The sequence below is a fragment of the Cygnus atratus genome, chromosome 21, assembly GCF_013377495.2.
Source record: "Cygnus atratus isolate AKBS03 ecotype Queensland, Australia chromosome 21, CAtr_DNAZoo_HiC_assembly, whole genome shotgun sequence".
NCBI classification, from domain to species: domain Eukaryota; kingdom Metazoa; phylum Chordata; class Aves; order Anseriformes; family Anatidae; genus Cygnus; species Cygnus atratus.
The window spans coordinates 6,460,760-6,475,881 of NC_066382.1; the positions used below are offsets into that span (position 1 = coordinate 6,460,760).

Sequence of the window (15,122 nt, forward strand, 5' to 3'; positions counted from 1 at the left end):
AAGCAGCCAGGCTGAACCCCAGCGGGTTTGATGGGGAATTTCTGGAATTCTTCCTGGGAAAACAAGGCAGCTGCCCACCAGGAATCGTTAAATGCTGCCATACCCTGAACGAAGTCAGGCGAACGCCGTTCTTTCCCCGCAGCGCTTCTCGTGCTGCTGTACCATTTCCCACAGGTGTGGAGCGAGAGGTGGGAAGGGAGGAGGGGGAGAAAGGGGGCAGCGAGGTGTTTTCCCTGCGCGGCGCTTCCCTAGAGGGAGACTTGATGTGCTTTTTAAAGAAAATAATTAAACTACGCTCAGGAGGTGCTGCCTAAGTTTGTTAGAGGACCGAGCTGTCTCATTCAGCTCCGTGTGAGATGGAGGCACGTGGGAGGAACGTCCTCCAGGTGCAGAACTGCTCCGCGGGGGCCGCGCTGCTCTCACTCTGGTGCCGTTGGCGGAGCTGGGCGGTGCTCGCTGGTTTTTGGGGCCGCAGCAGCAGGGGGATGGCGCAGGGCCGCGATCTGGCGCGCAGCAGAGGCTGGAGGTGCCAACCGGTGGGGTGGGGGCAGCAGCAGCCACAACGTGTGAACGTCTGACCTTGGCGCCCTCCGAGGCGTTTACGTGCAGCTGCCGGGCATTTCTTGTTTAAGATGATGCTAAGCTTCCAGAAAAAAGTCATTTTCGGTGCCAGAGAAACGACTTTCCGTTCAAACTTTAGCCAAAAAAGGTTTTATTAATTTTACTCACGCAACATGAAAACATCCTGAAACCAGAAGCCGTATAACGTACATAAAGTCAGGTGCCAGTCCCTGCGTGCTAATGCTGGTTTGCTGTTCCTCCTGCGGCCGTCACCAGCGGTGCCACGAACCCCACGTTTTTACAGCTGGGGTAAATGTGATAACGCAGCGGCTGCTCACCTCTCCTGCCAAAGGGCCCTTTTCCTGACAGCAAGACTGGTGATTGTACTGATGGAACTACACTGACGTAAAAAACCTTGGTTTGACCTCACACTATTCGAACCGTGGGGCTAGCTGTCCGTTTTTTTTTTAAATGACTCTTTAACCACTACAATTTCCAACAGAAACCCGTGGTTTTTTCAGCACACACACGTTGCGTTTACCCCCAAACCTGCCGAGTTACCCTATCAGCCTTCTTTAACGAACCCCCTCTGCGAGAGCCACGGCAGTTTGGTAAAAATCCGGGCTGCTGGGTGAGCCAAGTCCTCGGTCAACTCCAAGTACTACATTTAACGAGAAAAAACTCCCAGAGCAGCACTTGCTAGACTTGAAGACCAACTCATTTCAGCGTAAATGGAGTATTTTGCATCATCCCGTCCTGACAACCCATCTACTCTTAGCTATGGGTCACAGGAGTTGAATCAGAGAAGAAAAACTAAGGAGGAGACCCTGCCGCTCAGCAATACAACCAAAAAGCAGCCGATGGTTCCTAAAAGGGTGACGTAGCCACACTTAAAAGCCGCACAGAGGTTTTCCATCAGTAGCTGAGCCCTCACGGGAACGTTTTAATACTTGGCAATCACCTGCTAGCTCCAACGCGTCCTTGCTGCTATTTTCTGGCGGTTTTCGGCTTTGACCTCAGCTACAGCCTCTCTTGAGATGTCTGAGGCTGACGACAGCCTCCTGAAGCTACCGAAGACGACCACAGGGTGAAACAGTTCTGCTTCCGTCTTCCCAAATACGTAATCCCCTCTGGGAAGTGGCACCTTCCTGAAACAAACAAAAAGGACACGGAAGAGGCCTCCTGCTCCGAGAAGAGAACAAACTCCAGAGACGAAAATCAGCAATTTCAAAAACCAAAAAGGCCAAACGTTGGCGGCACTCGGGAAGGAACTTGTAATCACACGCATGGAAAAAAGATCCGTTAATACGCAGCAGGTACCTACACGTGAGGTGGGACTTCAACACGCGCCTTTTATGCACGCGAGTCAGCTTCGAGGGAAATTTTTGGAAGTCAGCAAGCTCCAAACGACGCTGCGGTGGTTGAGAAGCGAGGCATCGCGCCCCGCTGAGCGCCTACGGGTCCGCCTCGTGCTGCTCGGCCCGGCGGATGCACAGCACGGACCTGGGGGGGATCCCGCACTCCTGCAGGGAGCGGGTGAGGTCGGGGAAGCTCCGTCGGGGCACCTCCACGATTTCGACGCTGCAGTGCTCGTATTTGGCCGCCGTTTTCTGTTCCGCCACGCTCAGGACCGTCCGGAGGCTGTCTGTGGGCTTGAAGCGATGTTCAAATCTTTGACCGGAGGGAGACCGAACAGCGAGCAGCAGCTGTGGCTCTTTTTGCAGCGGTTCTTCCAAACTTAGGGTTGACAACGAAGGGCTCCCCCGTCTCGTTTTCCCTCCCAGCTTCTCGGGGGGACGCTGAGCACACGAGCTCTCTCCACCAGGGACGTGGGTTTCTGACAGCCCCCTGGCAGATCCTCGCTCCCCAGAAGGAGCTGGGGTTTCCTCAGCACCCTCCTGCCCCCAGCTCACCTCGTGCTGGTCGCTCGGCTCTGCCGCCGCGCCCTTCCGGCCGATGGAGGGGAGCACCCTGTACTTGTTGAGCGAGGAGGAGCTCCTCAGGGGCACTTGCTGCAGGAGCTCCGGGATCTCCTCCGGCGACACGTGGCCAGGTGGGAACGCCGGTTTTGTGGACGAGGCTCTCAGGCTGCTCCCGAACTCGTGGGGAGCTGCTGGTGACGATGGCACTCCGCAGGGGTAGGCGTTCACGCTCCCGGAGTAACCGAAGGCCGACCTCGTGCGTCCCTTGGCAGATTTTGGCCGGGTCACGTGCATGGCGGCGGCGTTTGTCTGAAAGAAAGGGGCTGCGGTGCTCAGAGGGACGTAGCAGTGAGCTGGTGCTGAGTTCAGAAGAGCTGCTGTGGCCATTGCTTCCCAGGACACCTGCAGAGAGGGCAGCAGAAGGAAAAGTTACAGGAACCGTCCTGAAAGCTTCTACAGAGTTTAACCTCCCCGCAGCTTTTATGCCGGGTGTCATCTAACAACAGCAAAAATCCGGCGCGTTGTCCGAGTCCTACGGTGCGATAACGGCAGCGTGTATCAGCAGTACGTGTGTACAGGTGCTGCTTGGTCACAAATCGCTTCAAGTCGACCAAGAGCATCAGAAAGCTGCGCCCTTCCCCTCACAAAGGAAGTTTGTGATGGGAAGAACAGAGCCATTCGCTGTCAAAGCTAGAAACTACGTGCAAATGGGAGACGAATGAGCTAAGCATGCACCTGGCCTTTTTGCTGCTCCTGTGACGACAAATTAAGTTCCCGCTGCGGACTTTCTGGTTACGACCGACTGCTTTGTGCATTTTAAAAAAAATCCCTGATGATCTGATGACAAGCAGAAGGGAGGGAACAAGCACGGTGGGAACACTGCAGCTGTGGCTGGTTTGTTTGGCCGTTCAGTGCCCTTCCCAGCCAGGGCTCCTGCAGAGCAGCACGGACGCGCACCCAGGCAACTGACCGCAGCCTCCTCGCACCCGCGACAGGGGCGTTTGGTTTACTAAGTGCTGACAAAAAAGCCCCGAGGCAGCGAAGAGGAATGCCTGAGCGCTCCGCAGAGCTTACCACACATCCCCCGTTGTACTGGCAGCCTAAAGAATAAACCTCCCAACCCAAGCAACCCGCCCGAAGCCACCACGGTGGGATTCTCCTGAGGGAGGCTCTTTAACCCCTTCGGCGCTGCACGTGTCAGAGGCTCACCCTGGTGTCAACACGGCACGCGTCACCTTTGGGTGCTGCTGCGAGAGGCTGGGAAGGGGAACCACAGTGCCCATGGGGGGGGGGAGGGGGCGAAGCACTGCAGTCCCCCAGCACGGGGAGCGAGCAGCGGGCCCTGCGGGGGGCCAAGCCCCAGCCCCACCACTGCAGCCCGGCCCCAAAAAGGCCCCAAAAGGACCCCAAGAAGCCCCCAAAAGGGCCCCAAAGGCCCCCAAGAGGTCCCAAAGGGCCCTAAAAGCGCCCCAAAAGACCCCCAGGAGGACCCAAAAGGGCCCCAAAAAGCCCCAGCGGCCCCCGGCCCGCCCGCCCCTCACCTGCCGCCCGCCGCCCCGCACGGCCGCGTTGCCAAGGCGACCGCCCCACTTCCGGCCGCGCTCCCGGCCCCGCCCCGCTACCACAGAGAGGAGCGGCTGCGCTGGGCAGAGCGCCGCAGGCCGCGGTCCTCCGGGCGGCATGTTGTGGCAGGGGCTGCGCCGACCCGGCTCGGTTCCCAAAACCGCGCTGTTTGAACCCAAAAAGCGGCCCGCGGCTGAGAACGCGGCGCTGAACCCTCCCTGTTGTTGCTCGGGATCGGGTTTTAACCCCCCCCCCTTTCATGGCAGTAGCCTCACAGCAGAGCAATCCAGCGGCCTCACCTGAGTAAAACCAGGCGAATAAACACCAAACCCACCAGTTCCACGAGCACCCCTTAAAACAAAACAAAACAAAGCAAACAAACAAACAAAAAACCAAACACACACCTTAACAGAGCTAAAGCAACACATTGGGGGCTTTTTGGCTCAGAGCCGGCAGAGCCAGGCTGCGAATGGCGGCGGGCAGGTCTCCTTCCAGGAAAGCAAGAAATGGGCAATAAATCAGGGGAAAATAACGACATTGCTGTGGGGCACGTCACACGGGGCCATGCGGGACAGAAATGGGCACAAAGTGGCCAAAAGCGATAGTGCGGGTCTGGACGGGCTTCATTAACCAGGTGTCCTGGTGTCCCTGTGTCCCCGTGTCCCCATGTCCCGGTGTCCCGAGCGTTGCCAGCACATCAAGGAGCTGATCCTGCCCCTCTGCCTGGTGCTGGTGGGGCCTCCCCAGCCATGGCCACGCCGAGCCCAGCCGAGGGCCACCAAGGGGATGGCGGCACTGTGGGGAGAGGCTGGGAGAGCTGGGGCTGCTCAGCCTGCAGGGCAGGAGGCTCAGGGGCTCCGTGGTGTGCACAGACACCAGGGAACCGAAGCACAGAGCCAGGCTCCTTTCCGGGGTGCCCAGGGACGGGACGAGAGGCAGCAGGCACACGGTGGCACGCGGCAGGGTCCCTGAGACCCTCAGGAAGCCCTTGTGGTGCTGTGCGGGTGATGGTGCCTGAGCAGGACTTGGACCAGATGGGCCCAAGGGTGCCTCCAGCCTCCCCCGTTCTGTGATCCTGTGAATACAAAACATGTGACCCATTTTTTTAATGCCCAAATTTCCTTAGAAGCACGGTTAATTACCAAGGGTGGAGCTGTGCATACACATTCCGATAGCGCCCGCTTGTATGTCTGTTTGCTCTTGGCCCCATGGCTTCTCAGAAGTGATAGCCGCCTTTGTTCGTTATCTCCTCGGCGCTCTGCCTCCCTTTGCATCATGTCTCAGGCACGGTGATTCAATGACCTGTGCTCAAAAGGCATCTCAGATGGGGTTTTCATGGCGCTTCCAGCCTGCTTGGCTCATGATCTCATTTCACAGACCCCTTGTCCATGCATGGGAAGCCCGGGGCTCTCTTGTGCCCTCATGTCAGGACAGCAAAACCATAAATCTGCACAGTGGGCCCTGGTGCTCGCCGTCCCCTGGCCAAGCACCACCTGGAAATGGCACCACGGCTATCTGCAGCTGGAAGGAGGAGGCGACAACCTCTGCCCTGCCAGATATTCACCTTCTGGGCATAAAACGCTTGTGTCCCGTCTCTCCAGCCACCTAACCCCGTGGTGGTGATCTTCGTGCCCGTCTGGAGAGCAGGAGCATCATTTCAGAGGGAGCACCGTGGCTGTCTGGGTTTTGTGTAAGGGGGGCGGACAAGGAGCCGCTGCGCGATGCATGGACCGAGGAGGGGGTGGACCTCTCCCCTCTCCATCTATATAAAGCAAACCCGTGAAGCCTCAGCTCCGCAGGGTCTGGGCAGGGTAAGGAGGGTGGGATTTTATTGCCTTCTTTCTTCAACAGCCCCAGGGAGCTGCTCGCCGCCCGCTGCCTTGGCTCCGTTCTCCGCCAAGATGAGGAATCTGCTGCTCACCCTGCTGCTGGCTTGCGGTGAGTTGGGTGGTGAGGTTGGGATCTCATCCGCCTGGTATAAATATCACCCAAACCCACAGGTTTTGGGCATGCAGGTGTTGGCCGAACGTTGCAGTTTCTCCGCAATGCCTGGCGTAGGGCTGCTCACGTTGATATTTATTTTAAGAGGCGCTGGGGCCCGTTATCACCTGCCAAACCCCAGGCTGATGCTGGCGATGTGGCACTGATGACCAAGGGCTGCGAGTGAGACAGGGCTTGTGAAGAGACTGCTGTTACCTCCTGCGAGGCCAAATTCGGTCACTGCGAAAAGCAAACAAAATCCAGAGGTAGTTTGGGGGATTCTCAGAGTCTCATGCTGGCACCCCGAGAAGAGTTAACATGCACGGGAGCAGCAACGTGAGACTTACTGCTCTGCTTGGTGTGCAACACGGTGCGGGTGCTGCACGGGGAACGCTGTGCCAGTGTGAGCGTGTCCCTCTGTCCCTCTGTCCCCCTGTTCCCCTGTCCCTCTGTCCCCCTCACCCTCTGTCCCTCCACAGGGCTGCTGCCAGCCTGTGGCAGCGTTCTGGAGCTGGAGCGCATGATCAAGGCAGTCACGGGGAAGAGCGCCCTGCTCTCCTACAGCTGGTACGGCTGCTTCTGCGGCATTGGGGGCAGAGGCACCCCGGTGGACGCCACTGACAGGTGAGTCCCTGAAAACTGTCGCTGCGGGGCAGCCCTGCAAAAGCTCCTCGCTGGCAGCTCTGAGAGGGGTTTTGGCACCGTTCTGCAGCCACTTCTTGCTGCTGCCCGGCCGTCTGCTCCTTCCCTTGCCTCCAAAGCCCGGGCAGGGCCCTGACACTGACACGGTGTCTCCCGCAGCTGCTGCCGTGCCCACGACTGCTGCTACAGGCGGCTGCGAGAGAGCAAGTGCAGCCCCCTGATAACCCCCTACCAGTTTGATGTCACCGATGGGGACATTGCCTGCGGTGAGTATCAGCGGGCGTTTTGCAGCAGGGGAGAGCATTCCCCAGCGTGGTAGTGGCCAGCAGGGTTCAGCGGGAAGGGATGATGCCCTGCAGGGTGGCGGGGCTGCCTGCAGACCCCCCCCTGCCACCGCAGCATCTCCCACGGCCGACGCCAGCTTTGGGGGATGGAAAAGCCACTGCTGAACACGGCGTTTGTCCCCCGCAGGTAACGAGCAGAGCTGGTGCAAGAGAGAGACCTGCCTGTGCGACAAGGCGGTGGCGTCGTGCTTCGCTGGCACTCTGCCATCCTACAATCCGTCCTACCGCTTCTACTTCAAGCTGAGATGCCGAGGGAGCAAACTCCAGTGCTGAGGGGGGGCGGGGGGAGCAGCGTGTTTGTGGGTTTTGAGCGGTTTTCCTCATTACCAGGCACTGAGCAGAGCGGGAGCCCTCCTCTCTGCAAGGCTGTGCGGGGTGAGGGCTGGGGCTGGAGGTCCCCCAGCTCCCCAAAAAACACATCGCCGTTTGTTTTCAGTCTCTTCCTCCTCTGATCTAATTTCCCAGAAAAAAATAAAATAAAATAAAAATCTGAATAAAAGATACGAGAAGTGCTCTGTGGTGTGTTTCTGTCATACCACGGAGCAGCAGCAGTGGCACCCGGGCTGTGGCATTTGGTGAGAGCTTTTGCACCTCCTGACCCTGTCGCACCAGCTGCCCGATGCTCCGTGGTACCAAAAGCAGCCCCAAAAAGCCGGAGATGTGGTGCCGACTGCAAAATTCAGCTACTCCCCTCTCAGCTGGGTCTATCCCACCGCAGGGCTGCTCGAATCCCAGCGCTTTGCGTTCGGAAATGGGGACAAATGCATGCCACTAAGCAAAACTCCCTGGGGTTTGCCAATGAAATGATTTCCTTGTGGTGAGCCTGGTTCACCTGGTTCAGCCAAAAAGGCTTCTCCCAGCATCTTCCTTCCTGCTCCCCGAACTCACTCCCAGAGCCAAAACACAGCGGTGCATTGAAGGGCAGGCAAGGTGTGGCAGAAAGGTGCTTTTAGAGGAGCAAAGGAAGTGGGAAAATGTGGGAAACAGTTTGAGAACCCTCCTCTGATGTTTACTCGCTAAGAAAATTTGACGTTTTTGTTGACCAAGGGATTCTCCCTTTCAACTGCTGTCACCACGCCGTACTTTCCAAAGGCGAGCCGTTTTTTGCCAGCCTTTAAGGATTGCCTTCCCCCTGCTGGCCCTGCGTAAGGAAATGTTGCTGCTTCCCCAGCATCGCTGCCGGTACAGACCAGGGGGCCGTGGGGGGGTTTCTTGCATTCCTGTAAAGGGGAAGGACGGTGCCTTCTCCTTTCCTGAAAAGTCCCACCAGCAAAACTGGGGCGAGCTGACCGTCCGGCGGCAGGTCAGCGGAGGTGGGAGCAAGCCCTATATAAAGGGATCCATGCCAACCACGCATCCTGTGAGCGGCAGAGGCTTCCCCGAGGTAAGCAGGGATGGAGGAACGCTTCCCCCCTTTCCTACCTTAACCAAAAGCTGCGCTGCGAGCAGGGATGGAGGCGCAGGCAGGGAAAGCAGGGCCGAGCAGCAGAGGAGAGGCTGTTTTAGACACCAGGCCAGGACTGCATCGCTCAAGGGCTCCAACTTTTCCTGTTTTCTCTTAATTTTGCTTTTTTTTTTTCCCCTCTCTCCACCACCGAAGTCCGGGCAGCACCGGGCACAGCCTCCCTGCTCCGTCCCCAGCCAGGCACCGCCGCTGCCTCTGGGCGAGGGAGCAGAGAGGAGAGGTCGCCCGCCGCGAGAACCTTGCTGATGCAGTGGGGAAATGATGTGGGCTTGGTTTCTTCTTCCAGGCTCATCGAAAAGATGAACTCCCTCCTTGTGCTGGCCGTGCTGTCTGCCTGGGGTAGGTGTCCTGGCTCTCAGGGTGGCCCCGTCCGTGTGTGATGCCGCGATGAGGGCCAGACCTGCTGGGTTTTCCACCTTTCCCTTTTCCCTGCGTCACCACCTCTCTGAAACTCATAATGACCCCCTAAAAAATGACTCTTCCGCCCTGGGGACAAGTCCCCCCTGTCACAGGAGGTAAGGTCGCAGCAGAAGACCCCACGCACGGGTACCAGGAGGATGGCAAGGAGGCGGCGTCCTCGCTGCTGCTGCTTTAACTGGGGGGGGGGACAGGGCTTGTGTCAGCCCCGCTGATTTTCCCCCAGGCTCATCCCTGGCTGGTGGGAACCTCTGGGATCTGCAGAAGATGATCACGAAGGTGACCGGGAGAAACGCCTTCCTGTATTACTCCTCCTACGGCTGCTACTGTGGCTTGGGTGGCCACGGACGGCCCAAGGACGCCACGGACAGGTGAGCACCCACTTAAAATCACTCTGCCCAAACTTTACCATCCTGCGGGCACCTTTGGCTGCAAATCTGGGGAATAGGGGAAGCAGGGAAGAAAAAAAAAAAAAAAAAACAACACCAAAAGCCTCGAAATCCTGCGCAGGTGCTGCCAGCTGCACGACACCTGCTACGACGGCCTCCTGCGCCACCACTGCAACGCCAAGGAGCAGCGCTACCACTACGGCTGGCACGGCAGCAGCCCCACCTGCAGTAAGTGGGGGCATTGAAAACGGGTTTTTCCCCCCTCAAATAAAGTAAAATAAGAACCGGAGCTGACCCCGGGCTCACTGACCCCCCGCAGGTCAGGGCTCCTGGTGCGCCAAGCTCTCCTGCGAGTGCGACCGCAGCCTGGCGCTGTGCCTGAAGGGGAGCCTGCAGAGCTACAGCCGGCGCTACCGCCTGTACCCCCGGTACAGGTGCAGGTGATGGGGTCGGGCGACAGCACAAAGAGGAGAGGCTTCGGGTTTGCCCTCTGCTCCCAACGGGGTTTTGCACCTGGAGCCGCACGCCCGGGCTGATCTGCGGTCCGACCCGCGCGCGCCACGTCGGCGTTGAGTTTAATCGGTGTGAAAATAAATCATGGGCTTAAATCATCCCCGTCCTCGGCGAGCTGCTGCTGGGCAGGGCACAAGCCCTGTAAATTGCCAGCGTCGCCCTCCCTGAGCACGTCGAAGGCTCTGCGGACACTCACTGGGTGCTGGGAGGGTGCTCGGTGCCCTGCGCACCGCTGGGTCCCTTACAGCACGCTCCCAGTGCTCCCAGTAACACCTCAGCGCACTTCATCTCTGTCTATGGCTCACCAGTGCCCCCTCAGTGCCTCCCAGCCTACCCCAGTACCGCTTAGAGCCCCTCGGGAACATCACAGTGCCCCCCAGTGCTGGCTGGAGACCCCCCAGTACACTCCCAGTATCCCCAGGTGCTGCCTGGAGCCCCTCAATAACCTTACCGTTGGCATCTATAACCTGGCAGCGTGCTCCCAGTGCCCCCCAGTGCCCATCAATCCCCTCCTGATGCCTCCCAGCACTGTCTAAAGCCTCCCAGTCCATTGCACGTGGACCTGAGTACTACCCAGTACCCCCCAGTACGCTCCCAGCGCTTTATAGCACCTGCAATAACATTCCTGTACACCCCCCACGATGTCTGGAGCACTCCTGTGCCCTCCCATATAGAACTGGGGGGAGTACTGGGAGCCTCTTGACAGCACTGGGGGGCAGCAGGAAGGCAACGGGAGGTTTAAAGAGCACTTGGGGACACTGGGAATGTCCTTGGGGGCTCTGGATAGGACTGGGGAGCCCCGAGAGGTTATCGAGCCGCTCTCAGCAGAAGGAGGGTGCCTGGCAGTCCCTAGCCAGCACTGGGGGGTCACTGAGAGCGTACTGGAAAGCTCTGGATGGTACTGGGGGACAGTGGGAGGGCACTGGGGTGTTCTGGGAAGCACTGACAAGTTGCAGACAGGACCGGGAGCGCACCAGGAGGCTGCCGAGAGCCCCGGGGTGGCACCGGGAGGGTGTTTGGGGGGCTCTGGGCTGTGTAAGGCCGGGCTGCGGGGAGAGGGTGGGTTTGGCCGGCGAGCCAAGGGGCGTAGCAGGACGGCGTGTGGGGACGGAGGAGGCATTTCGGCGCTTCCAGCCGCGAGCCGGAGGGCAGCACTCGGCAGCCAGCGGGGATCCGGAGCCGTCGCCGTCCCCCGGTGAGCAGCCCCCAGCCTCAGCCCACCGCCGGCACCCGTGGGGCTGTCACAGGAACAAAAATAGGGTGGGGGTGCTGGAAGGAGGCAGCAGCACGCCGCGTCTCGCTCTTTTCTTTAAAGGGAAAAGCTCAGCAGAGGGCTGCAGGCACGGTCCGTGGCTGCCCAGTCCTGCCCGGGTGCCAGGAGCAGCGGTATGGGAGCGGGGAGAGGTCTGGGCGGCGGGGCAGCACCGGGATGTGTTTGCTTTCAGCCAAGAGGCAGCACCGTTGGTGTAAGGAAGCACCCCTGCCTTTCTGCCTCCAAATTTTGAGATAATTTGGCCTCATTTCAGAAGAAGGAGGTTTGCAAAGCGGTGTGGTTTCTCCTCCCTGGTCCGGGTAAGAGGACGATGAAGATCCTGCTGGTGGTCCTGGCCCTGCTGCTTGCTTGTGGTGAGTGCAGGCAGGCTGGAAAGGGAGATCCCAGCAAAACTTCCCCTGCTCCAGCTGCCCAAGGCATATTTCTGTACGTAACTCATAAGATCCCATTTTCTGGTCACTCCAGGCATGCTTGCTGCTCACGGAAAGGTCCCGCCTGCATTTGCCCCGGGGCTGGAGGGAAGCACGGTGGCAAACCTGACTGCGCACATCTGCGACTCGGGATGGGGCCGCGGGCACGCAGCGAAGGCTTCAATGCACCGGTACAGCAACAACAGGTTTTTGGGGAAGCAAGGCAGTGCTCGCCTTTTCTTTCAGCCCTGGAGAGGCAGAGACAGGTGGTTGAAACTGCTGGGATGGCAGCAGAGGGCCGGGAACGGTCCCAAAGCCGGGATGCACAAAGGCTCTCGGAGCCGGGTGGCACAGGGAAGCTGAGAAGAGGCTCGGTGTAGGACGGGGGCAAAAGCGGGACGGGGCTGGAGAGCATCCCAGAGTGGCTCCTGGGTGCTTTGGTGCAGGAGGGGATGCAAAGCCCTGTTGTGGACGGGTTAGAGAGCAGCCCCGGCTGCGTTTCGCCTGGGGCCAGGCTCTCCTTCTCGCTGCAGGTGCTGCCGGCTCCGTGCCTGCTGCTACGCCCGGCTGGCTGCGCGCCGCTGCCGCGTGGGACAGAGCCAGCGCCTCGCCGCCTCCCGGGCAGGGGGCCCTGCCTGCAGTAAGTCCCCGGGGCTGAGCTTTGGGATCCTTGCACACACCTCCATGGGGTCCCCGCTGCCACCTTAGCAGCTCCCTGGAGCCATCCCCAAAACACCATCCCTGTGCTCTGCTTCCTCTCGCTCCCCGCAGGGTCGGGGACCCGGTGCCAGCGAGGAGCCTGCAAATGCGAGCGGGCGACTCGGCTCTGCTGGGCACGCAGCCGGGCGCTGCTCAAGTGCCAGGGCCGAGGCAGGCGTTGCTGACGGAGAGGGGCCCTTCAGGAACCCACCTCCGTGCTGGTAAGCAGAGCGGGGCTCAGCGCAGCGCCAGGAGCCTTTCCCAACCCTCTTCCTCGGGGCTTTGTTTTGGCTTCGGCAGGAGGAAAGCCGCCCTCGTGTGAAGCTGCGTCATTAGACACTGGATCCGAGGAGGGAGAGCTGCACAGATGCGATATTTCTGCTGAGAAAAACAAGGGAGGAGCGGGACACCTGCGCCTTGTCGCAGTGAAGGGCGAGGTGATGGAAGCCAGCACAAGTTGGCAATTTGTCCTCTTTGGCTCCAGCTCCCCACGCGCAAGTTGCTGCACGGAAACGTCGTGGCTCCCCCAGCTGTTTGCTTCACCGCAGAATAAAACTGAAATAAATATTCCAAATAAAATATATAAAACATTTGGAATATTCCAAATATTCCAAAATAAATATTCCAAAATAAAGCCGGAGAGCAAAAAGCTTTGGTCCTCTGTGTGCTGCGACTCCGCCGTACCCAGTGACAACCCCTGGCAGCGGGGAGAAGCTCACCTGTGCGCAGGGCTTCCCGTTGAAATACCAAAACCCTAAAACTGGAGCTGAGCAGCAGAGTCCAGAGCCTGTTTCAAACATCACCCCCAGTACCTGGAGCCCCTGATTTAACACTGACAGCAGGAGGTTCTTGTGTCCTCCAGCAACGTTTCCAAATGGCTCAGAGCTCGCCTTTGCCTGGCTTGTGCCTGGTCTCGCCAGACGAGGCACGGCACGAGGCTTTAGGCACCGCTGAAATAAAGCATGTGCCAATTTCTGCCAGGTAAAGGCTACTGCAACAGCAACCGTAAGGCCGAGGCACGGGGAAATAATCGCAGTGCGTTTCACACGGCCAGCCAGGGAGGTGGCTATAATGCCACGTCGCCCACTGCTGTCACCCCCTTTCTGCAGGAGAGGGAGCAGCCAGTCTGTGTTCCCCGCTGCTCATTCATGCCCACGGCTTCAGCCCCAGCCTTCAGGCTCCCAAAATTTGCAGTTGCCTCAGGGCAGAAGGAATGGAAGCTGCTGTGAAAGTCCGGGGACAGACGCAATGCTGCAGGAGGGCTGGGTGCCGATGAGCTTTGCTGCACTGGGACGGCCAGGGAGCTCACGCTTGCCTAACCCTCAGAACAGAGCAAAACATCTTTCTCACCAGAAAAGAATGTTTCGGCCTTATTTTGCAACAACCCCTAGCACGTCCCCTAGGAAAAGGCAGTTTAGGCTGTGGCTGCTTCCTCTTGCCTCAAGCATCCCAGTGATGCAGGTTTTCTGCCCTGCAGACAAATTCAGCTGGTCTCACCTCCTCCGGGGACTTGGAGAACACTACAAACTGCCACGGGGCTCTGCAATGAAACACAACCCCAAAAACGGGGACAAAAGGGGGTTTCTCTGGGGCTGGAGGATGCTCTGCTGTGCCCTGGGCATTAGCAGCTGCAATTCCCACCCCGGCTCACCCCAGAGCTGAACTCAATTGTTCTAGGAAGTATCCCTTAAATCGGGAAGCACCCCTCGAATAAGGAAGTGTCCCTTAAACCAGAGAGGTTTCCCTCCAGCTGTGAACCAGATGCCCGGTGTTTAGCCTGGGGGGTGGATGAGCACCCACCAGGAAGGAGAGCGCAGCCCTGTGCCGAGCAGCTGCTGTTTGCAGGGCATAAATCAAGGATCAAATCCTTGCCGAGATGGGACAGGGGCGCTCGAGCAGACAGATTGCACACCAGGATGAGCCGAAACACACTCTCTCTCTATTTAAATTCTGGATTAATTTTAACTTTCTATGTATTTTTCTGCTCAGACATCTGGCTGTACAAATCAGCTCATTTCAAGCTCCAGGGGCTGCTCTGTTACCTCAGGTGCAATAAATTGGGCTGCAAAAGCACTGGAGGCAGCGCTGGAATTGGTGCACGGTCTGAAAAAAGGCAACTTTGTGTAAACGTGTGTGGAAATTCAGCAAAAGCCGTGGGGAAGAGACTTGCCGAGGCCCTGAGCCCTGTTCCTTTTTCTCACCATCCCTCTGATTTCCACGCAGCCACATCCTCCTTCCCTGTCTCGGTTTCAGCGACAGGGGATTTCCTCTCCCCACCTCAGTGCTGGGGTTTCTGGTAAAGTGCTCTGCGAGGCACACAACACTACGCACCTGCAACCTCTGCACCAGAAAAAATGGCTAAAATGGTCTTTGGGCATCACCTAGCTAATTAGAGATTCTCTCCAAGCCAACAACACCATCATCCCCTTTTCAGCCTTCCATTATATACCGCTTGCATTTTATTATATATTATATTATATATATATATATATATATATATAAAATTATATATTATAATATATATTATTATATTCCGCTTGCATTTTATTTTTTTTTCCTTACCCTGGAGGCCGATCTGGCAAGGGGCATCTGGGCACCAGCAAGCTCCCAGTTGCGCAGAAAACCAGGGAAGGAGGATGCTTTGCACCAGCTGTGTTTTCTCCCTGCCCAAGCAAGTAATTATGGCAACCAGTAAGACACAGCATGGAGCTTTCTAACCGAGACATCCAAAAAACTAACAGCCACCCAGGAACGATATTGCTGCTCTTTTCCCTCGAGTTTTCCCATTTTGTTCAGGGCGCTGAGATACCTGGAGCCGTGCACAGGCTTGACCCAACTCACACCAGTCCACCCAAACCTCCCATCAAAGGGCGCCCCGACGTTTCCGAGAAAGGGATTTGCATCTGAGCAGGCCCCCATCAAAGTGGAGAGCAGCTTGCACACG

The 15,122-nt window shown here is 58.1% G+C and overlaps 3 protein-coding genes and 1 long non-coding RNA gene across 6 annotated transcripts; 3 read left to right on the forward strand and 1 right to left on the reverse strand.

Annotated features, from left to right (window-relative positions):
- Window positions 1-690: 690 nt before the first annotated feature.
- UBXN10 (UBX domain protein 10) lies at window positions 691-4,092 on the reverse strand. The gene is made up of 2 exons (XM_035557511.2): window positions 4,025-4,092; window positions 691-2,885 (listed from the first exon to the last, which is right to left on the reverse strand). The coding sequence occupies exon 2, from the start codon at window positions 2,868-2,870 to the stop codon at window positions 2,016-2,018; it is 855 nt and encodes a 284-aa protein (XP_035413404.1). The 5' UTR covers window positions 2,871-2,885; window positions 4,025-4,092; the 3' UTR covers window positions 691-2,015.
- A 1,855-nt stretch (window positions 4,093-5,947) lies between these two features.
- LOC118253370 (phospholipase A2, membrane associated-like) lies at window positions 5,948-7,285 on the forward strand. Its single transcript, XM_035557652.1, has 4 exons — window positions 5,948-5,984; window positions 6,506-6,650; window positions 6,828-6,934; window positions 7,140-7,285. The coding sequence occupies exons 1-4, from the start codon at window positions 5,948-5,950 to the stop codon at window positions 7,283-7,285; spliced, it is 435 nt and encodes a 144-aa protein (XP_035413545.1).
- A 1,491-nt stretch (window positions 7,286-8,776) lies between these two features.
- Window positions 8,777-9,727, forward strand: LOC118253321 (basic phospholipase A2 Sms-N6-like). The gene is made up of 4 exons (XM_050714883.1): window positions 8,777-8,816; window positions 9,121-9,265; window positions 9,405-9,511; window positions 9,603-9,727. Exons 1-4 carry the CDS (start codon window positions 8,777-8,779, stop codon window positions 9,725-9,727), a joined length of 417 nt encoding a protein of 138 aa, XP_050570840.1.
- Window positions 9,728-10,763: 1,036 nt separating this feature from the next.
- Window positions 10,764-12,827, forward strand: LOC118253322 (uncharacterized). Of its 3 annotated transcripts, none has more exons than XR_004780382.2 (6): window positions 10,764-10,991; window positions 11,326-11,422; window positions 11,535-11,670; window positions 12,013-12,119; window positions 12,251-12,399; window positions 12,479-12,827. It is a non-coding gene; the product is annotated as an uncharacterized LOC118253322 (long non-coding RNA). The 3 variants fall into 3 exon arrangements; XR_004780380.2 differs by having other exon boundaries at window positions 10,765-10,991; window positions 11,323-11,422; XR_004780381.1 differs by lacking the exon at window positions 10,764-10,991 and adding an exon at window positions 11,167-11,182 and having other exon boundaries at window positions 11,323-11,422.
- The last annotated feature ends 2,295 nt before the right edge of the window (window positions 12,828-15,122 follow it).

What these genes read in the sequence shown, in the direction of transcription:
- UBXN10 (XM_035557511.2), bottom strand. Translation starts at nt 2,870, where the DNA reads ATGGCCACAGCAGCTCTTCTGAACTCAGCACCAGCTCACTGCTACGTC.
- LOC118253321 (XM_050714883.1), top strand. Translation starts at nt 8,777, where the DNA reads ATGAACTCCCTCCTTGTGCTGGCCGTGCTGTCTGCCTGGG. An exon ending in GGCCGTGCTGTCTGCCTGGG is followed by an intron (nt 8,817 to 9,120) that starts GTAGGTGTCCTG and finishes ATTTTCCCCCAG; the next exon opens with GCTCATCCCTGGCTGGTGGG. An exon ending in CGGCAGCAGCCCCACCTGCA is followed by an intron (nt 9,512 to 9,602) that starts GTAAGTGGGGGC and finishes GACCCCCCGCAG; the next exon opens with GTCAGGGCTCCTGGTGCGCC.
- LOC118253370 (XM_035557652.1), top strand. Translation starts at nt 5,948, where the DNA reads ATGAGGAATCTGCTGCTCACCCTGCTGCTGGCTTGCG. An exon ending in CACCCTGCTGCTGGCTTGCG is followed by an intron (nt 5,985 to 6,505) that starts GTGAGTTGGGTG and finishes GTCCCTCCACAG; the next exon opens with GGCTGCTGCCAGCCTGTGGC. An exon ending in CGATGGGGACATTGCCTGCG is followed by an intron (nt 6,935 to 7,139) that starts GTGAGTATCAGC and finishes TGTCCCCCGCAG; the next exon opens with GTAACGAGCAGAGCTGGTGC.